Source organism: Cynocephalus volans, chromosome 11, assembly GCF_027409185.1.
Source record: "Cynocephalus volans isolate mCynVol1 chromosome 11, mCynVol1.pri, whole genome shotgun sequence".
NCBI lineage: Eukaryota > Metazoa > Chordata > Mammalia > Dermoptera > Cynocephalidae > Cynocephalus > Cynocephalus volans.
The window spans coordinates 116102-138900 of NC_084470.1; the positions used below are offsets into that span (position 1 = coordinate 116102).

At 36.3% G+C, this 22799-nt stretch overlaps 1 protein-coding gene across 6 annotated transcripts in view; it reads left to right on the forward strand.

The window, feature by feature from the left end:
• Positions 1 to 22799, forward strand: part of BBS9 (Bardet-Biedl syndrome 9) — a 445357-nt gene that overhangs the window by 93863 nt on the left and 328695 nt on the right. For all 6 annotated transcript variants that reach the window (XM_063113569.1, XM_063113571.1, XM_063113574.1 and 3 more), the window contains exons 6-7: positions 10402 to 10576; positions 16853 to 16937. In XM_063113569.1, coding sequence (XP_062969639.1) covers positions 10402 to 10576; positions 16853 to 16937 — 260 coding nt within the window. The remainder of the gene's footprint in view (positions 1 to 10401; positions 10577 to 16852; positions 16938 to 22799) is intronic.

Here is a 22799-nt window from a genome sequence, read left to right on the forward strand (position 1 = left end):
TCAACTTAAATTAATTGATCATAGTGAGTTTTGTATAAACTATAGTCTTTTCTTATTTCTTCTTTTGGTACGTTGATGTTTTAAGATTAAGATGGTTAACAATAGCAATATCTAGCTTTTGGAGTTATTGCTTTATGGGACTGACATTATTGTACATGAAGAGGTATTTTTAAACTTTTCTGTTTTGGAATATTTTGGGGAGTGTTCTCTGGATTTCGTATCATGATTGGTTATTACCTTGAGAAATTTACCTCACTTTGAAACTAGTTATTTAAAAAAAGAAATTTATACCCCAGCATTATACTCACCCTTTAAGAATTTTTCTTTTGGACGAGAGAGAAGAAAGGAATGCTAAGTGCATGGGCTCTTCTGTGTGATATCATCTGTCTTGTCTGTCTCATGTTACTCAGGGGTCATCCTGCAAAAAACATTAATATGAGAGAGAGAGAGAGAATATGAACATGAATGTGTGTGTGTTGGGGTAAGGGTGCAGAGGCAGGGACAGTTCACTCACCATTCCCAAACGAGACGTTCGTGCACACTCAAAATATACTTTTTAAAGAAACATCAATAGCTAATGTTAGGGAAATTGCTGTTTTGAGAAAAGGAAACTTAAAATAGGTAGAAAATCATCTTGAACAGCCAATAGTTCCCATAAACCTAAGTTCTGAGAGATTTTCCATAGTTCTTAAAGTCTTCCAAATCCTTTGCTTTGGCAAAAAGGGTGAATTTCTGATTGTCTATGTGTATTCCCTCTCACATTAAATTTTATTCTTTTTGCTCTGAAGGAATTTTTTCCCCTCAATTTTATGTTTTTTGCATAATTTGGTCTGTAAGGAACCAGGGTAATCTAGTAATATCTATTACTTACTATATACTGAATGCTTACTATGTACTACTAGGCAGTATGTATTTTTATTATATTTAATCCTTATTGCAGCATCAGGTAATATTATCTTCATTCATATGACTGCTTTACAGATGAGAAAACTTATAGAGAGCCCAGGACTAAAATAAGATGCAGCAAACATGGCTGCTAGCTGTGGCTTTGCTGTCAGTCCTGATGAGCGTGCCATCTCCATCAGGGATGTTTCCCTCCACCCGTTCCCTTCCCTGCCAGCACCCTCTAAACATAGCTCTTGTATAATCCATGTCTCTGTGCATGGTGTCCCATCAGCTTTTGCTTCTCTGATTGCCTAGCGAACTCTTTCTCAACCTGCAAGACCCAAGCGTTATTTCTGTTCTAAAGCTTTTTCTGATTCTTCCAGACACTGTTAATCATGCTCTCATAGCCTTTTAAATTATTTTAATGTCTCTGTTTTAACATTGCTGTAATACTTAATTGTTTAATTCCATGTTCACTGAACTTTCTGAGGGTAATGACTATCCTTCTGTCCTAGCATATACTAGTTGTACAACGAATGCTCGTGAATTTGTTGGATGAATGTGAGTTCTGGAGAATGTTATCAAAAACCGTCATGATTATTGCGTCTGCAAAATAATTCACCCAATGTTTTGTGGATGCCAGTTATAAAGTTTAGGGCCTTCTTTTAAACTTTAACATTGCATTCATATTGAATAAATTACATATAATGCTAATTTCGTGAGTGCTTGTAGTTTCTTTATAATATGTTATTAACTTTGTTCACAGTTTAGGGAGAAAGATTGTGATAAATAGCTTGGCAGAACACATAGTGGTCTTTTTAAGGCTGTTAACGTTAGCTATTAAAATCAGACACATTAAAATGTCAAAAGACAAGTTCATAGAAAGAATTGGTATGTAGGCTCAATTTTTATTATCTTGAATCTTAAAGTAATTAGTCTCATGAAGTTATTTATTGGGGTAACACTTGAATAATAGTTGAAAGTTTGTGTAATTTTTCCCTTGTACATAATTAAAAATATTAGCTATTTGGCTCAACACATGTACTCTATTTATTGATTTCCTCTGTTTGCTTAGGGTTTTAAAAGTTATTTAATTGTATGTCACGTTATTATTAGGCACTAATTACTTTTAGAAAGCTCAGACAAAAAAGAATTTGAGGGAGAGAGCAATAAGAAAGACACTAGCTATTCTTTCATTCAACTAATGCCAATATTAATTATTAAGCATAGCCAATAGCAGTGTGTATCTTAAAACAATGGTGGCAGCTTTACTTGTATGATGATATGAGTGAAAAGTATAAAAATGGTACTTAATGGCAAACTTATAATCCTGCAATCTCTAGAAATCCATCTACTATTTGCTTTTAAGGCAGTATCTGTTGGAATTCTGAACTCTGAACATTTTTATGTCTATGCTCATAGCAAACATATTATATCATTTTTGAGTTAGGCTTGCAATAAAGATTAATGAGTTAGTGTTTCAGTTTTTCTGTAACAACAACAACAGAATTTTTTTCTGTGTGTACGTAAAATAAGTGGAAGTTTCACAGACTCTTGGACGGTTCTGTTCTTATGTATCAGTCTTTTGATGTTTCCTGTCTGCCTGTTTGACTACCTATACAGCTGTTTTTCATGTGTTTTTCAGTCTGGGAGAAAGACCAAGTATTTTTGACAGTTGCATGCTGAACTGCAATATATGCCTGGCCACAGATCACGTTTGCATTTCTTCACTTGTATTTTTACTCAGTATGTAAAAGAAATACGAGCAAAGAGAGATTCAGAAAACATGCAGCGTGCTGAGTAATGGAGTCTTCTTTCATGTACGCCACTGCACTTACTCCGTGGCGTAGATTCCACAGGCAGAGACAGACAGAAGAGAAATGGAGGAAAAGGCTTCAGGACTGCCCTCCAGGGGCCCCGTCGTCATAGTAATGAGTGATGGAAGATGCTCTGGGTCACGTGTGGTAGAAAGGACTTCTGGGCATGGAGACACCACACACATACACACACACTCCTATACACCATTTTAGTGAATGGACCATAATTTAGTACAGAAAATTGTTACTCTAGCAGACACTTCAACATATAATTGATTACCAGTTTATGCATCATGTTAAAATCTTGACTACATGATATTTTAACACCAGGAAATGAGACACACCATTTAATAAGTATTCATTTCATGAGGCTGCCATGATGGAAATTTCCTGCCTCCACTCTCCATCCCCACAGGCACAAAAATATTTCTTTGCCTTTGATAATGAAAAGTACTGATTTCCAGAATACTTTTAAATGGTCTTAGTTGCTCCTTTCTCAATTTGTTCCTTGATCTTGCAATAATATTTCAAATCACAGTGGTTATTTTTATCTCATTGTGCTCAGATTAATGGAATAAACATCCAGATTTAAAATTCTGATGAAATCTCCAATCTTCCTAATTGTTTCCACTTTAGAAAACATTTTATTTTTTTTCTGTATAGTTCAGGGCTTTTTCTTGAAGAAGCATCATTAAGATGTCATCTTTTCAATTGGTTGCCTTTACCTTTCATGCTGTGTTGATAAAACTTTATCCATTGTACTGCAGGTCTAGTCTAACTGCTTCTACATCTCTTTCCAGAAGTTTCAGTCCCAGAAGTTCCCTCTACTTTTACTTTTGACCCCTATTCACTCTGCCCGTCCTTCACAGACCAGGATGCATCCTGCCTTTATAAATGAGACCTTTTTCAGGAAGTTCATTGTAATAAAGCATTTTGGTTTTCTGTAGCATTTAGTCTGTTTCACATCGTTTAGATTTTTTGTTTTAATGTGTGTCATTTTTATTTTTTTATTTTTTTTTTAAGTTTATGGGAATATTTGCATTATCTTTTAATTGTGTTTTTCTTTTCTTTTTTTTTTTTTTTGTGACCAGTAAGGTGATTGTAACCCTTGGCTTGGTGTCGCCCGCACCGCACTCAGCCAGTGAGCGCACCAGCCATCCCTATATATGATCCGAACCCGCAGCCTCGGTGCTCCCAGCGCCACACTCTCCCGAGTGAGCCACGGGGTCGGCCCATGTGTGTCATTTTTAAAATGGATGTATGTTTTGCCTCCCAGGGATTTAGTGTGTTATAATGGAGCCAGAGAGATCCCGAGTTGAATACTAGTTCTGTCACTTTCTAATTCTTTGACATTAGACAGATTAAACTCTGTGGGTATTAGTCTTCCCTGTGTAAAATAGAACAATTGTCCACGTTTTAGAGTTATTGGAGATTATAGCTAATGATCTGGTTAAGTGTTTAGCACAAGGCTGGGAATATGACAGATGGTTAGTAAATGGCAATTGCAGTTGACATTGCTGTTGTCTGTGTTTCTCACTGCTCCTAATATAATGCCAAGCATGTGGTAAGGACTCTGAGTATGGTTCATGGCTAGGTCATTTAAATAGCTCCTGAAAGCCCATCGTTTTTATGAAGGCTTCCTGTCGGCTCTGTTCTGTTAGACTTAAAAACTTTCATGGCTTTTATGGACTGTTCTTTCTATTCCCCTTGTCTGTAAGGGGAGCCTTTGCTATGTATTCTGAAGTGGCTTCCAGAATGGTGATTTGAAGGATTGATTCATTTATTTTTGAGTAATGTTTTGGATTGATCTCTACATTTTTCTAAATGTCAGTATCCAAGTTTGTAATAAATAAAGCATATTTCACATACTTCAGATGCAGTGAGTGAAACACATAGAATAAAATCTCAGCCTGTCTTAGCTGCAGATGCCTAGCTTACCTCAACTCAGTAGACATTGATTAGTGTATCTTCTATGTGCCAGGCATTTTATAGTTGCCAGATTAAAAAAGATGAGTAAGATATGGTTCCTATCTTTGTGTTTAGTCTAGGGTAAAGCAGAGACAAAAAAACAGATCATTTCAATAGATGATTTGTTCTAAGATGGAGGTAAGAGTGGGGCTTTGTGGGATCACAGGTGGAGGGTGAGAAGGGTAGGGGAAAGAGAAGACTTGTATTAGTCCATTTTGTGTTGCTATAACAGAATACCTGAGACTGGGTAATTTATAAAGAACAGAGGTTTATTTAGTTTATGATTCTGGGACGGCTGCATCTGGTGCAGGCCTCGGACTGCTTCAACTCATGGAAGAAAGTGGCAGCAGCCGGTGGGTACAAGCAGATCACATGGCGACAGGAAGAAAGAGAGAGAGACGGGAGGAGGTGCCAGGATCTTTTAAACAACCAGCTCTGGAGTGAGAACTCACTCACTACCCCCACCCCCCAGGGAGAGCATTAATCGATTCATGAGGGATCCGCCCCTGTGATTCAAACTGCCACATCAGGGATCAGATTTCCACATGAGTTCTGGGAGGACAGTACATCCAAACTCCATCAAGACTTGTGGGAAGATGTGAGCCTTAGTCTGTGATGTCTCTCAGAGGAAAAATAGGTTGATCCACTCAATTCAGGGATAGAGACCCAACTCAAAGTGGCTTCAACATTTATGTGAATTTATTGCCTGTAAAGTTTAGAGGTAGGTTTAGCTCCAGGTGAGGCTTGATGCATTGGCTCAAATGAGTGTTTTTCCTTGGCTCTCTATTAACTGTGCCCTTGGAGAAGCCAAATGGCTTCTGTGGTTCCAGACCTTATCTTCCTCATGTGTTGCTCTCCAGGGAAGATTAACTTTTTCTGTAGTTCCAGCTCATCTAGGGATTTAGTTTCTCTCATTGGCTGTAAATTATTCCCATCCCTGAACCAATCATTGTGACTAGTGGGTTGCTATTTGGTTTACATAAATCAGGGCCTGCCATCAAGATCAGAATGTCCATCTCACCCTAACCTCATGGCTAAGGATGACAGGAGAGGGGAACAGATGAACGGAAGAAAGCTAGCAAACATTCACTGGACTAGGAGAAGAAAAGTGAACGGTTTTTGGGGAAAGGAAACTACATAAATAAAAACAAGGAAGCAAGCATGCGTCATTGTGACATCTGTGGGAAATAGCAAGTAGTTAAACATTCATGCACCATGTAGTGTGAGACAGAAAATAATTATAAAAATAAAAATGTGATTACAATGATACCAAATGTTGAAATGAACACAAATTTTGTTGATATTTCTGCTTGCAAGTGCACATGTTCTGAGCTCATAGTCTTTAATAATACAGATATCAAGAATATATATTTTGGTTACTGTAATATCCTCCACCTCAAGGTTATTGCATAAGTGTATATGCGTTTATATACAAGATGTATATATTTAAACACTTTGATTTCCTACATTTATTGTGAACAAATATAAAGAAGAGTAACATGCATGCTCATATCGCCCCCATCTAGGGTCAACAGTTGTGTATATGGGTATACACACACATTTTTTTTTATTTGATGAACCATCTGAAAGTGAGTTACAGACCTTGCTTGCACCACTCCACCCGTAAATACTTTAACACATATCTCCCAATAGGAACATTCTCATACATTATCACAATACCATGACCACACTTAAGAAATTTAGCAATAATTCCTAATGTTGTGTAACATGCAGTCATGTTCAACAGTCATATTCAAATACCCCTCATTGTTCCAATATGTCTCTTATATCTGTTTGTTTTTTAGTACCAGGATCCAGTGAAGTGAAACCAAATTTTAAGAGGCAGCAGTGCTGGGTGGATCTTTAAGTTCAGATAAATTTTGTGTCATTTAAGATACAGGTTTGGTTGCTTTAACAAAGACCCAACTTAATGATGGCTTAAATAAGGAAGATGTTTATTTCTGTCATATTAAACACCTGGAGATAAAGTGGTTCCAGGCTGGAGGAAGGCTCTGTTGTCCTCAATATGTGGTTTCCATTTCTGAGGCCAAGACACCTGCTCCAGCCCTACCATCATGCTGGGAAGAGGGGAGGGAAGTGCATACTTGGTCCTTTTAAGGGCATGTCTGGAAGTTGTTCATATAATCTCTGCTTCTGTCTTATTGAATGTAGTCATATGATGTGTCTTTACTAGAGAACTGCAAGTATAGGTTTTATTTTGGATGGTTGTGTATATAATTCGTGATTCTAATGCTAAAGAAAGAATGACTGTTGGGGAGAGCGGTTAGCATCTCTGCCACAAGTTCTTTTTGCAAATGACTGAGCTATACCAAACTATATTAAATGTACTTAATAACTCCTAACATATTATAATATGACATTTCCTTTTTTGAGATATATAGGGCTAAAAATTGCTCCTACAGTAATGAGCCCCGAGTGATGTTCTTTTCTGAATTATTTGTGATATATTTTATAGATGTTCTGTTTTCTTCCTTTTTGTTAGAGCATGAGCTGTCACTGCTCACAGATGACAGTATCTTCACCTGTTTTCTAATTTGCTACTTTCCTTTCCCAAATAATAACTCATAATAATGCTATAATCTATCGTGCCTTATATCTACTATACAGTGTTAGGGATTTTGATGTCTTATCTCTAACTTTGGGACTCTTTTTTTTTCAGCTTTATTGAGGTACAGTTGACAAATAAAAATTATATATATTCAAGGTGTGCAATGTGATATTTTGATGTGTTTACATTGTGAAATGATTATCACAATCAAGTTAATTAACATATCCATCATCTCACGTGGTTCCTCTGTGTGTGTGTGTGTGTGTGTGTGTGTGTGTGTGTGTGGTGAGAACACTTTTGATCTACTCTCTCAGCAAATTTCAAGTATACGATACATTATTATTCACTACAGTCACCATGCTGTACATTAGGTCTCCAGAACTCATTCATCTTCTACCTGCAAGTTTGTCCCTTTGACTAACATCTCCTCATTTTCCCCACTCCCAAACCCTGGTAACCACCCTTTTACTGTTTCTATCAGTTTGACTTTTTAAAATTCCATGTATAAGTGAGATCATGTGGTATTTGTCGTCTTTGTCTGGCTTGTTACATTTAGCACGATGTTCTCTAGGTTCAAGTTGTTGCAAATGATAGGATTTCCTTCTTTATTTCTAACACGTGTGAGTTGATGTCTCATTGTGGTTTTGATTTGCATTTCCCTGATGGTTAGTGATGCTGGGCATCTTTTCGTGTACCTGTTGGTCATTTGTACGTCTTCTCTGGAAAAATGTCTGCTTAGGTCTTTTGCCCACCGTTTAACCGAGTTATTTGTTTTTTGCTATTGATTTGTGTGAATTTCTTATATGTTTTGAAGGCTAATCCCTTTAAGATATATGGTTTGCAAATATTTTATCCCATACCATATGTTGTCTTTCCATTTTGTTGTTTCCTTTGCTGTGCAGAAACTTTTTAGTTTGATGTAGTCCCGCTTGTTTATTTTTGCTTTTGCTGCCTGTGCTTTTGGTGTCCTATCCAAAAAATCATTGCCAAGACCAATGGCATGGAGCTCTTTCCATATGTTTTCTTGTAAGAGTTTTATAGTTTCAGTCTTTAATCCACTTTGAATGGATTTTTGTGTATGGTGTAAGATAAGGATCCAATTTCATTTTTTTGCATATTGCTATCCAGTTTTCCCAGCACCATTTATTGAAGAGACTGTTCTTTCCCCATTGTGTATTCTTGGCACCTTTGTGGAAGATTAGTTGATAACCTTGGAGCTCTTATACTCATTTTACAAATGAGGAGACCGAAGCTCCAGGAATATCAGTAACATGTTTATAAAAACTACGGTTGTTAGAACCATACGTAAAATAAGAATTGTTGCCTTGAGTGAGACCTGGGAATCCTACCTCTAAAAACTTTGTGTGATTTTTCATTACAAAGACCTTGCAGCATCTGTTTCACCTACTTAGAGGCATTTTTATACTTATTCATCTTTTCTGAGTGCAGACATGTGGGATTGCCCAGTAGCTAAATGAGGTACTTTGTCTGAACATGTCTCTGTGAATACACACATACAGCACGAGCATATGCATAGCATGCATATGAATTCACACTGTTTTCTGGAAACCTTTAATAACAAAATGGATATGGCTTAGATTAAAAATCAAAACTTAAAACAGTAACTGCAAAACCTACCATGCATCATAAAAGAATCTGATCATCAGGAGAATACTTTTCAAACAGCATTAGTATGAACAATCCTTATCTCTCTAAAGAGATCCCTGAATGGTTCAGATATGTGGTTAATAAACATTCATTTGCTGAAGGAATGTCCATCTGAAGCATCTCTCAGACTATTTAATGTTGATAAACCTATTGTATCAGTCAAGATGGGCTAGAGTATGTTGCAGTGGTAAGTACTCCAAAACCTCAGTTTGTTTTCTCTTTTTAAAAACTACTTTGGTAATATATTTTCTTTTTAAAAATTGTCTGGTGATGTGATTGTCTTCAATCAGATACAAAAATAATATCTATTCCTATGTAATTTGATTTCTTTTTGAGCAAAGTTACTCTTTAACATTTAAGTATACTATACATAAGATTGTCACTGATATCCAAGTGACAATATCCAAGTAACTTAAGATTATCACTTGATATCCAAATAACTATATGGGATAGTTAGTACAGGATATGGTTAAGTATGGGCTAGTGATGCCAGATGAGAGGATTGACCTTTTCTTTATTCCCTTGATGAGTAGCTTAATTTTTCTCTGACATAGTTTTTCACTATGTGATACGTTGTAGGATATACTGATCACACTAGCAGAACATGAAAAGTTATAGTCACTAGATCTTTCTCAGATTAGGGATACTGTACTGTATCCTAGAAATGATCATCATTATCATCTTTTCAGTATATTTTAAGAGCTACGAATTTCATAGTTAATACTGATAGACTGATAGTATAAGATACCTAAAAAGCAAACTATACTTTAGGGCAATCAGGGATTAGTATTTCTCAGTATTAGTATTTTTTACTCCCAGCACTGCTTCACGCTCTGATTTGTACAAAACTGGTACATAAGATATGCGTGTGGATTTGGTCTGCTTTGTTTGACTGATGTCTGTCATTTGATAGAATGAGACTGGACATACTATGAGGAAGAGAAATAGTTCCACGAAGGACAGCTTTTGTTATATTTCTGGATTTGGATAAGATGGTATCTTACAAAGAGTCATGATTGTTCTCAGGGACTATCTTAATCTAAGAGACGTTAGCACATAGTTAATAAAAATAAATATCTTAAAGTTATAGATGTCTTCTGAATAATTTAAAAATTGGAAGGGGCGCCCCGTGGCTCACTTGGGAGAGTGTGGTGTTGATAGCACTAGGGGGTCACAGGTTCGGATTCCTATATAGGGATGGCCCGTTGGCTCACTTGGGAGAGCCTGGTGCTGACAACACCAAGTCGGGGGTTAAGATCACCTTACTGGTCATCTTTAAAATAAATAAATGAATGAGTGAGTGAATGAATGAATGAATGAATATGTATACTAATATCAATAATATGATAGCTTTGTTGGTTAGTAATTTAAAAATTTACCTATTTTGCCCCTTAGGGAAAAAATTAACTATGACATATTTGTGGTGGATAGTGATAAATTAAAATATATTTATAAAAAGAATGGGTCCCCTAATTTCCTCTAATTCTTATTTAGGTCGAGATTTAATTTGTATCCAGTCTATGGATGGGATGCTGATGGTGTTTGAGCAGGAAAGCTATGCTTTTGGGAGATTTCTCCCTGGTTCTCTTCTGCCTGGCCCTCTTGCTTACAGTTCCCGTACGGATTCCTTCATCACTGTCTCTTCCTGCCGACAAGTGGAAAGTTACAAGTAAGTCTGGATGTTAAATTTTTGGAATCATGATTTTTTGGTGTGTTTGTTGCTGGTTCTTTTCCACAAAGAGCTTGAATATTACCAATGAAAAAGAGATGGTTTCTTAGACAAAGTGTGCTTGTAGTGACTTAGAGCATATCATTTACGTATCTTAAAATGTTTGAAAGGCAGTATGTACAGTGTTTTGGGAGGAGGTGTTTAGAGAGACAGACCGGGGTTGGAACCCTGATTTTGCTACTCACAGCGGTTTGATGGTTAGTGTTCTTATCCTGGCTCTAAAAGAGGTAATAATGCTTATTTTGACAAGTTTGTTATGAGGACATAGGAAAAATACTAGCTAGAAATACAAGTGTTGTGACTGTTAATCATTTTTTAAAAGAATAATTCGTAGTAGAAGTGAAGTATGAAAATGCCCTATGAAAGCAGTGTATATTTTTTGCTGTAAATTATTATTGATCTTGGTGAATTGTGTTTGAGAGAGACCCTTTTCTCTTCCACTAGATAATTTCAATAAAATTTCAGGTTTTGATCTTTTGGAGAGTGCGTTTTTTGCTGGCAGAGAGAATGGGGAAAGGAAAGAAATTCATGCTGGGAGAAAAAATAGACTTGGAGAGTTTCAATATCTTCAGTAACTTTGTTGTTATCTTACTGATGGCAACTTTAGAACTTTAAAGATCTAAGCAACACATCACCATAGCTTTTCAGCATAATTTTTGGCTACATTTTTCCCAAGGCGAGAAAAAACTATAAATTCATCAGGCAACAGCTGTAAATTTTTGTCTTCAAGTTCCAATATTGTGTATATAGCAAGTGAATGCAGTTTTCCCTTCATAAGAGGGAATCTACTTTTTATGAATGATCATTAAGCCATCTGTTGTTTAAAACTCAAAGTAAGCGAATGTTTGTGACTAAGCAGAAGTTAACTGCTGAAAGCAGTGTATTATCAAGTTATATTCCTTCTATAACTCCAGTGGCTCTTGTCCAAAGGAGATGAATGAATTGTAGCATTGCTACTGGTAACAAATAGAATATTATATTTATTTTGAGAGGCTGAGTAAAATGTCTGTACAATTTACTCAAGCCTGCAAAACCTAAGCAATATTGAGGAGATCTGCTTTTCAGCTTTCCACTCAGTTCTGTGCTTTACCTCCTGCCAAGTCGCACTATGCTAGGGTCACAGTACAGAGTTTTGAATGCTCCATGAATTACTCTTTGAAATATGTGCATAGGAATTAATTTGGTAATAACTACAGGAGTGATTGGATGAGGACGCAATGTGTAGGTTTCCTGAATGTGTGAGTTTAATCTCACAGAAGCCCACAGTATTTTAGCTCTGGTTGTTCTCCAACATACCAACTTATTAAATTCATCTCCGTCTAGGCTAAAAAATACACACTTTATCCATTATGTGGATCTTTTATAGTGGTAAAAATGCATGGGACATATGATTATTGTGAAATGACGATAACTGAGAGGGTTTAAGTCTTGTGCTGTACTTACATATGATTTCAAGTTTAGTAGATTAAATTAAATGATAATCACTGGTACAATTTAGGATGGGAGAAAGCATGAAAGCTGTAGGTCTGTTCTTTTGAGGCTTCATTAAATCTATCTATAATCAGTTAATAGAATAGGCTTTAAGACATAATTCATTGTCATTTTTGATATTGATGCTTAATTACTTTAAACCCAGCTTGATTGTGTTCAAAGAGGAACTAGTGAGGGCTGTGGGTCTCTCACTGTAGTGTGCCTAAGCATCACCCGGGCAGCCTGTTCTGGAATGCACATTTACAGATCCCCAGTCCCTAATCCCCTAGATTTTGATTTAATGGGTTTGGGGATAAGACTCAGAAACCATCCCTGTAAGTTGACCCTCCAGGTGATTCCAACGCAGGGATGCACTTTTCCATGTTTTTCTTTTGAAATAAGACAATGGTTTGCCCTTTTTTGGGGGTGAGGGAAGGTCTTTGGTACCACTGTTCTCTGGGCTACGTGTGTCCAAACTTTGGGTCACCTTTTTTCTTTTTTTCCCCTTTTCTTGTCAGAATTATTTAGTCAGAAGACCCTTCCCTTTCTGTCTTTAATTCACTTGTTTAGCCCCTGCTTTTCCTCCTCATTGCTTCAGGCCTATATCTTTTCGGATTTCTGGGGTTTTTTTTTTGTTTTTGATTTTTTTTTACCTTTAATCAAGACTTTGAAGGGCCCTTCTCATATCCATCCTTTTAAAACACCTCTTTAAGCCAGAGTAATTTTCATTTCCCATTAAAATATCTAAACTTTCTTACATTGACATTCAGTGCTTTTTTATAATCCAGTCCCATTCTACCTCTATGAGTGGACTTTCAGGTTTGGAAAGGACTTTTAAAGTTAACTGGTTTACCTGTCCTCCTTTTTTCATCTCCTTCATATTGCCTAAATCACTGATTTTTGCCCAATTATGATATATTGCCTTCTTCACTTGTGCTGAAATGTTCCAGAATGTCTTGCATTATCAAGATCCTGAGAGCAAAATCTGTCTTAAACATCTGTTCACTGACCAAATAATTGTGTTTGTTCATTCATTCATTCAATCATTCATTTAGCAAACATTTTCCAAGAGGTTTCTGTATGCCACACGCTGTGCAAGGCACTGGAAATGCACTTATTTAAGACCTGTGTCTTGGCCTCAAGTAGTATTTGAGCAAGTTTGGAGGCAGTAAGTCAGTCCGCTATTTCTGTTTATTTTGGTGTAGGCTACAGCAGAGCTTTGCACAGGGTGCTGAGAAGGCCTCAGGTGGGACCTTTAGATAAGAGTTGAGTGGGGCTCCCTCAAGGAGTGTACCTGCCACGAGTTTATTTTCTCTCTTCCTGTCTGCTGTACACCTCCCCAGCACACCTGCAGTAGCTCCTAATGCATCGCTTAGTAAATAATCGGTTTCACATAAGTATTTTAAAATGTATTGTTGAATTTATTTGACTATTTTAAAAAGAAGGTTGTGTTCATCACGGGTCTTTGGCTCTGGCCAAATTGAAATGTTTTTGTTTTCCTTCCATGTTAAGGGCTCCTCTATCTCTCCTCTTTTGCTCGTGCTATTCCTATGTCTAAAATGCTCTTCCTTCCTTCCCTGCATATGAAAATTATGTCTAGAAGTCTCTTGCTCCTCTTCAGCTCCTCCTTGACCCAGATGTAAACAATATCTCCTCCTTCTCTATTCACAGGGTAGTTTTTCAGTGCTTCCCTTAAGTTTGTTATTATATGCTTTCACTGATACTGAATATTTGCTCGTTTGCATTTCTCCCTGACGGGCTCCATGCTCCTTGATGGCAGGAGTTTTGTGCCCCCTGAAGTGCCTAGCACTGTACGTTGCTGAGAGTCAGTGTTTAACAGGAACTCGATGGAGTCAAAAGTGCGTAAAGAAAGCTTCTGTTTTGTTACTAACATCTTTCAATGAAAATGGTTCTCCCTGGCATAATCAAGAATGTTTTAGCTAGAGCTGAAATGAACGTAATAATGCTCTGTATCCAGAGCTTCCATTTCTACTAGTTTTCCTGGTTAAATATCAAGGTTCTAAAACCTCCTTTGAGGTGACAACTATGTTTCATTTGAAAAGAAATTGATTTCAGAGGGTTTACTTTTGTGCTCTGTGACACCTCAATCCATACTTTAGTTACTTGCTGCTGTTTTTATGATGTGAAATGAAAGAGCACTAAATTACATGGTTGAGTTTGTCATTGGTGCGTCATAGGACCTGTTAAGCATTTATGGCTACTGGGTCAAAAAGCACCACCGTTCACCTGGACTGGCTGAATTTGTGATTAGCACCTTTCTGCTCTGAGAAACATGTATGACACTCTTTCATAAAATCTTATTACTTTGAGCCTGATTATTCTTTCAGCAGTCCCAACAAGGAGATATTATTCTTTAGCTTATATCACTATACACTTGAGTGGTAGGGAAAAAAAGATCTAAGTGTTATTTTTTTATTTTAGAATTTCCAAGTCTGCTTGGAATTATTTGGTTTTGGAAATGGATTTTTATGTACATTATTGGTCACAGTTAAGAGGAAGAACCATAAAATAGATGCTATTATAAATTTGTCATCATCTAAATTTATTGTCAGTTACATTTAAGTAATAAAATACTCTTCTGAGTTGTCTTCCAGGAAGAGAAACGGTCTGGGTTTGGAAATCAGGAGTCAATTTTGGCTGTGTGTCTGTCTGCCTGCTGTTTTAATGTTAATGAGGCCACTTGAGGAGCTCACTTATTCCTCAGATGAAATAATAACTCATTGTAGTCATATAAGAAGCTTCAAACAGCTCATGGAGCTTTGGATTTTTGCAGTACTCTCATTAATATCCTTATCATCCTCTGGTAGGTTGTTGTCTGCAAGAAATGAACCACCTATGTAATTAATTGCCTGAGGTTAGATCCATAGCAGGACCAGCTCTCAGATGTTCTAGTTACCAGAGCATACTATTTTTGTTACTGTGAACTGGGAATAGGAAAACAATACTGTTTGGAGGTTGCAATGTGAGGTCTAATCATTTGGCACTTTTGGAGACTTTGGGATTTTGAAGGTCAGTCTCAGATGGTACAGAGACATTTGCTGCAGTTGGCTATGGAATTCTTTAGCATGGTTTTACAAGGCTGAGATCTTCTCCCTCCTACCTTGTGAGTCTCATGACTCATTCCTCCCCGCACGCATCTCTCCTAAACTCCTGTCATGGCCTTTCATGTCTTTTTTTTTTTTTTTACCACTGCATGCCTTTGCATGTGCTATTTGCTCTGCCATAACGCATTTCCCTCTTTACCATCATGATGAATTTTCACTCGTTCTTTAAAATCTAGCTTTCTCCTCCTGATGCTCTACCATGAGCATGTCTGCTCCACCCCAGTTACTTGTTTCTGTCACCGTGTTCCATTGGTACTGTGTGCGCACTTTCTGTTAGCACTGGGCACTCTGAGTTAAACTTAGGTGTCTGCATATGAATCTCAGTTTGGGAGCTCCTGATGAGTATAGATCACGTAGTAGTTTTTTGCATTGTTAATGCTTGTATTAGATCCCTACTATATGTTTAAGCAGTAAATGAAATTCATATACATGAAGTTTTCATATTAACTATAAGACTGATTTTTTTTAATACCCCATTGTAAATTTCTTATCAGCTTCTGTGCCTTGCAAAGTGTGTCTTAAATTCGTAGTCATTCTGTATCCAATTGAGATGGGAGGTTTTTTACAAATGAATTACTCCTGATTGAGACAGGGTGGTTTTAGAGCTGGTATATGGCATTTGAATACCACTGTACATTTCAGTGCTTGTTTGGGTATTCCACATTGCCTTAATTTATTCTGATCCCCAGTTTTTTTACTCTCAGATATCTTTCTCATATATATTATCTATTTTTTAATTTTCCTCTTAGCTATGGAGGAATGATACAAAGAGTTTTGATTCAGTAGGAGGGAAAGGAGTCAAACTTGTAGCCTGAAGTGTCTTCATTTAGAGTCGGATTATTACACTAAAAATATACCATTAATTAATTGGAAATATAGGAATTTCAGCTTCTTTTTTTTTGGCAGCTGGCTGGTATGAGAACTGAACCCTTGACCTTGGTGTTACAAGGTTGTGCTCTAACCAACAGGAATTTCAACTTTATTGGCTAAATTAGTCATTTCTAGATTGAATGATATTTATATTGTTCTTAAGATTGATTTGAGCTGAATGTTACTGTTGAAATTGAAGCTGTAAAATACTTATAGAAGGTCACAATGTCCATAATGTTCATTACTGAGAATTTATTACATAACAGATAAACTATTAGGTGAGTGATCTCTATCTATATATAAATCTGTATCTGTCTCTTTGTCAATCCTTCTATCAATACTTTGGCACCTAATATATACCAGATACTGTACTAGGAAGTTTTTATAATTTATTTTTTAATCCTTTTAACAATGTTTGAGTTACAGATTATTATTCCCATTTTTAGACGGGGAAGCTAAGGCACCAGATGATTAATTTGCCAAAATTCAGTTCTGTTTGATACTTGGTAGAATTATTTTCCCAATAGTGAATAATTGGGACATATGGTTATAATTTCTTTATCATGACCGTTTTACATAGTCTCATGTCACAGTATCATGCAACAAGAATTCAATCATAAATTTTACAGTTTTTAAGACCCAGGAAAAAGTGGTTCATAACGTTTATAGATTATGTGCTTTTAACATTTAAAATAATTTATACTTTTTAATTATAAAGTTACTTACAATTTCTTTTATATCTTTCATACAGGTATCAAGTACTTGCTTTTGCCACAGATGCAGATAAAAGGCAGGAGAGTGAACAGCAAAAACTCGGTTCTGGAAAAAGACTAGTTGTAAGGCCTTTTTTAGTATATAAAAATTTTAGTGATGCCATATCTAATCATGGATGTTTGTTAAGAATAAGAATTCCTGGGGAAAAAAATTTTAAAAAAATATATATTTCAGTCCTTTCTCTTTTCTATGTTATTATTGTATCAATGATCTAAGAATTTGGTTGGCTATTGTTGAGCAGCGGCGACACATGCCTGGTCACGGTCACAACGTATCAGATTATAGAGCTGTACCACTACAAGTATAGATATTTGGATGGGGTCACTTTTAACTGAAGTTATTATAAACTAACATAATAAAAGGAGAAAAATTGAAAAATACCCTTTTGTAGGCAAAATTATGTACATTACGTTCCTCTGTTTGAAATGTCTTTTTTCTCTGGCTGCTTTTCAGATTTTCTCTTACCACTTGTTTTGAGCAATTAGACTATGATGTGTACTTTTCGTTCTTTTGTTTTGAGCTCAGGATTTTTTGAGCTTCTTGTGTCCGTGAATTTATAGATTTTAATAAAATCTAGAAATTTTTTGGCCATAAATTCATTAAACATTTTGCTTCTGATAGTCATGTGACCAAGTTTATAAGTAAAAGATAAAAATTCACAGCCCACAAGAATAGAATTAGCTCAAACACAGAGGTGGAAGTTTGATAACTTGAAAAGTAGTTTGAAAAAAAAAATGTAAATGATGAATTCTCTGATTAATGGAAATTGGTGGGTGAACAGATGATGATTGTGAACTCTTCCTTATCCTGAGAACTTCCATAGACAGCAAAGGAAAAAATAGAAGGAACTGAAAATTGTGATAGAAACAGTGAGGAGAATTTGAGAACACACATGAAAGAAACTGAATGGAGAAATACCGTGGAATTTAGAATACTAACAAAATAAGAATATTAGAAAAGACTATGCAGAATTTTCTGTATTAGGATACAGAAGTTAAGGGAGATGGTAGAAAGGAAGGATAACATGGAAAGAGTCAAGAATGAAATGATGATATATTTTCTAGATGCTGGTAAAAGGTGAAAGAGCACAACTAATGCAAGTATGACATTGTTTTGCAAAGAATTTGGAAGGAGCATGGTAATAATAGTTAAAGCATAGGCTTTGGAATCAGATAGATCTTGAGAGCTATACGGATCTCTTTTTTGAGCGAGTTTGAGCAAGTTTGTTAACTTTACTATATCTCACTTTCCTTGTTTGCAAACAGGCGGTAATATCTATTTTATAATGTTGTCATTAGGTAAATACATATAAAGTACTTAGCAATATGTCTGGATGATGAAGGTGACAGTGATAATGTTGATCGCATTGTCCTTTGATCGCCTCCTGCATTTGTCCCCTGTAGTCTGCACTCCGGCCGCAGGAGGCTCCTCATTGTTCCAAGTCCCCCGTGGCTCTTCTTGGTTCTGGGCATCCGTGTGTGGTTTTTCTTCTTGCTGGGTCATCCTTTCCTCGTCCACGTGCAGTTACTTATCGATACTACTCCACACCGTATTCTGAGGTTGTGTTCTAAAGGCTGCATTAGAGTTGAGTGGTTTCCCATTCTTTTTTAGTTAACGAATAGGGTAAGAAATAGTAGAAAACTTCCTTTTATTACATGGCAGTCAGTTGACAGGACTGTGATACCACAAAACATTATTAAATTCATCGCAGAGCCGAAGGAACAGAACTTCCCCACTGGAATGCTTTTAATAAGGCAGTTGTGAGAAGATAGTCAACAGCTTTCTGTGTGACTCAGAACTACCTTTTCACTATTTGGTGATTTCTAATTAAGTCCTTTGTGGTCAGAAAAACACTTTGTGTGGCTTGAATTCCTGTAGATCTCTTGAGATTTGTCTCATGGCCTAAAATACGGTCTATCTCGGTAAATGTTCAGTGTGCACCTTTGCTGTTGCTGGGTGGAGTGCGCTACACGTCTGTACCCTTGTTAGTTTTCGACTAGTTTCTATCAGTCATTGAGAGTGGGGCGTTGAAATCTCTGAATGAAATTGTAGATTTATCTGTTTCTGCTTAGAATTTTGTCAGGTTTTTGCTTCAGGTATTTTGAATTCTGTTATTAGCTCCATAAACATTTAAGATTGTTATGTCTCCTGATGAGCTCACCTCCTCTTCATTATGAAATGACCTTCTTTATCCTTTTGTCTGATAATATTCTTTGCTCTGAAACCTCCTTAATCTGTTGGTAATATAGCCACTCAGTTTTCTTTTGATTAGGGTTATTCTGGCACTTTTTTCTATCTTTTTACTTTTAACCTGGTTGTGTCTTTATATTTAAAGTACATGTTTTGTAAGCAGCATATATTTGGGTCTTGCTTTTTTATTTAGTATGTTATACTCTGCCTTTTAATTAATTTTTTACATTTCATGTGATTATTGATACAGTTAGGTTAAGTTTGTCTACTGACCATTTGATTTCTGTTTGTCCTCTGTTCTTTGTTAACTTTTCCCTCTTTTTCCACTTTCTTTCAGATTTAATCAATAGTTTTTATGATTCCATTTTATCTTTGTTGGCTTATTAGCTATTAACTCTTTGTTTTGTTATTTTAGTGGTTGCTGTAGGGTTTACAGTATGTATCTTTAGCATATACACTCTACTTTCAGGTGATATTTTACATACATAAGAACAGTGCTTCTATTTCTCACATTCCAGCCTTTATGCTAGTGTCATATATTTTATTTTTATATATGCTGTGAACCCATATTACACTGTAATTATTTTTGTTAAAATACCCAATTATCTTTTAATGAGATTTTAATTAGAAGAAAAGTAATATATGTTTACCCATGTAACTACCATTTCTGGTGCTCTTCCTTAAATTATATAGCCCATATTTCCATCGAATGCCATTTTCTGTCCTGCAGAACTTCCTTTCACGTTTCTGTGAGTGTGGTTCTGCTGGTGATATTTTTGTCTCCGTGTTTAACAATCTTTTCGCTGGGTGTAGAATTTTAGGTTGCAGACTTCCTCCCCCAGTGTTTCAAGCTCCACTCGCCTTGTTTGCGTTGTTTCTGATGAGAAATCTGCTTTCATCCTTATGTTTGTTCCTCTTTGTTCATAGTGCCTTATCTTTGTTCATGATGTTTTTTTCCCCCTCTTTTTAGACTTTTTTCTTATTTATTTTGAGCAATTAGATTATGATATGTACTTTTCTTTCTTTCTTTTTTTGTGCTTAGGTTTTGTTGAGCTGCTTGCTACTGAGAATTTATAGTTTTTATACAATTTGGGAAATTTTTAGCCATTAATTTTTTAAATATTCTTTTCTGCCTTCTCTTTTTCTCCTTTCCTTTGGGGACTCCAATTATACGTACATTTAGGCCACTTGAAGTTGTCCTACAGCTCACAGGTTTTCTTTTCATTTTTTATACATCGTTTTTTCTTGCTGTTTCATTTGGGATAATTTCTATTGCTGTGTTTTTAAGGTCACTAATCTTTTTTTGTATGTCTAATCTGGTATTAATTCCCATTCAATATAGTTTTCATCTCTGCAAATTCAGTTTGAGTGTTTTTTATATCTTCCAGGTATCTGCTTAACTTTTTGATATAGAATACAGTTATAATGCTTGTTTTAATGTCTTTCTTTTCTAATTCTAACATCTGTATCAGTTTTGGGTCAGTTTCCTTTGATTTATTTATCTCTTCATTGTGGATCACATTTTCCTGTTTCTTTGCATGCTTGGTAATTAAAAAATTTTTTATTAGATGCCAGATATAGTCAGTTTGACTTTGTTGGGTGCTAGATATTTTTTGTATTCCTATAACTGTTCTTGAGCTTAGCCTTGGGACACAGTTAAGTTTCTTGGAAACAGTTTGATCTTTTTGGGTCTAATTTTTAAGACTTGTTAGATGGGACCAGAGTGGAGCTCATTGTAGGGCTGCTTATTGCCTACTCCTGAGGCAAGATCCCTCAGAATAATGAGGGTTTCAGTCTGCATGGTTAGCATAGGTAGTGTTTCACGCTGTGTGTGAACGCTGGGCACTGTTACCTCTAATCCTTCTGGGTAGTTCTTTCCCTGGCCTTGGGTAGTTTCCTAAACGTGAATGTGCTAAGTACTCAGCTGAATATTCAAGGAGAACTCTCTCCAGCTCTCCAGAGTTCTGTTTTTCTGCAGCTTTCTCCTCTTTGGAATGCTGTCCTGTGAAGTCTAACTGTCTTGGTTTCTACGGACTCTGTGTGTCCATCTCCTCGATTCAGGGAGTCTGCTGTCCTCTGCTTAGGTTTTCCTTCCCTGTGCCATGGCCTGAAAACTCTCAAGGCTGGAGCAATTATACCACTTACCTCATTTGTTTTCTGTCCTTAAAGGGTCACTGTCCTTTGTTGTCTGATGTCCAGTGTCTTGCAAACTGTTGTGTCATATATTTTGTCCATTTTGTGCTTGTTTCAGGTGGAATGGTAAGTCCTTCCCCTATTACTCCATCTTGGTTGGAAGTGGAAGAATTTTTTTACTATCGTTCTTGTAAACTTGTAGGTTTTATGAAACTCATTAATTCAGAATGTGGTGTGTTTCCCTAAAGGGAGGTCACAGAGAGTGGCACTTAGTACCTAGTGAATTGAAAATATTTCGTGGCTGGATCTCAGACTGTGGCATCTGAAACTTGATTTGTCTGTTTACTCAGAATTAATCATCTCTCAGGGTCAGGCACACATCAGCCTGAACTACAGACACCGATATATAATGTTAGAATGGTAGCCTATTCCAATGTAATGGGAAATATAACTGCCGTGGGCCGACATTCATATCTTACTTATGTCCAGGGGAATCTTTTTATGTAGGTAAGCCATACTTGAACCAAATGGCAGTCGAATGAATTCTTAGTGTTGAATTCTGGTCCAACTTAAGATAGTCTGATGTGTGTTCACTGCACTGTCTCCCTCCTAGAGATTGTTCTTATATGGACACACTGGCAGTATTTGCCTTTCTGATGAGCCCCATTTGGATTTCATAACTTCTTCAGATATTTTAATACCTAAAGTAGTACCTAAAATTATGTCTTGATGACCAGAAATCCATCTGTGTCTCTAATGCAGCTTTTCATATCTCTAATTCAACCCTTATTTGTTGATTATAACCTAACTTTGATGGCAGTCTTATTTTCTCTCTGTCCAGACTTTTTTTTGATGAAGCCATCTCACTGTTATTGCCATATGTAATATATTCCTGCCAACCAATGTTATCTTTTATTTTGCATTTTACTGATTTAGAAATATTAATTGCATGTAATATGAATTCTGCAAAGCTCTTCTTTTACATGCCCATATTACATTGTTCATTCATTCATTCATTATTTTAAGAAGCGTTGAACAATGACCATGTTCCAGAGGCATGAAGATGCCCTGGAGTAGCTCTTATGTGTCGAGGGTTCTGTATTATTATATATTATTCTGTATTAGTATGTGTAGAGGATTACGGATTATTAAATTTGATATGCGAAGTAAACACAATAGCTTTCTTTTTTTTTTTTTTTTAAATTTATAAAGAAAATGAAATTTATTTGCTCACAGTTTCTGAGGCCATCTGGTGGTGGCGACAGTGACCCTGGGGTCTCACATTGCAAGATGGTAGAAGCAGAGAGAGGAGAGAGAGAGAGAGAGAGAGAGAGAGAGAGAGAGAGAGAGAGAGAGACAATAGCTTTCTTATGGGAGTTTTTCAAGGAAGCAGATACCTTTTTTGTGTGTGTATTTTTGAACCAGTAATATCATCTTGTAAGAAATGGAGTAACACTTGCTAGAGTCTATAGAATATTACAATTACACTCACAGGAAAAAAAAAAAAGTAAATGAAGAAGATTAGCCAATCTTTATATTTTTGCTTTGTTGTACAGCAATTTTAAAATTTGTATTGGTGTGAAAATGACTGAAATACTCTG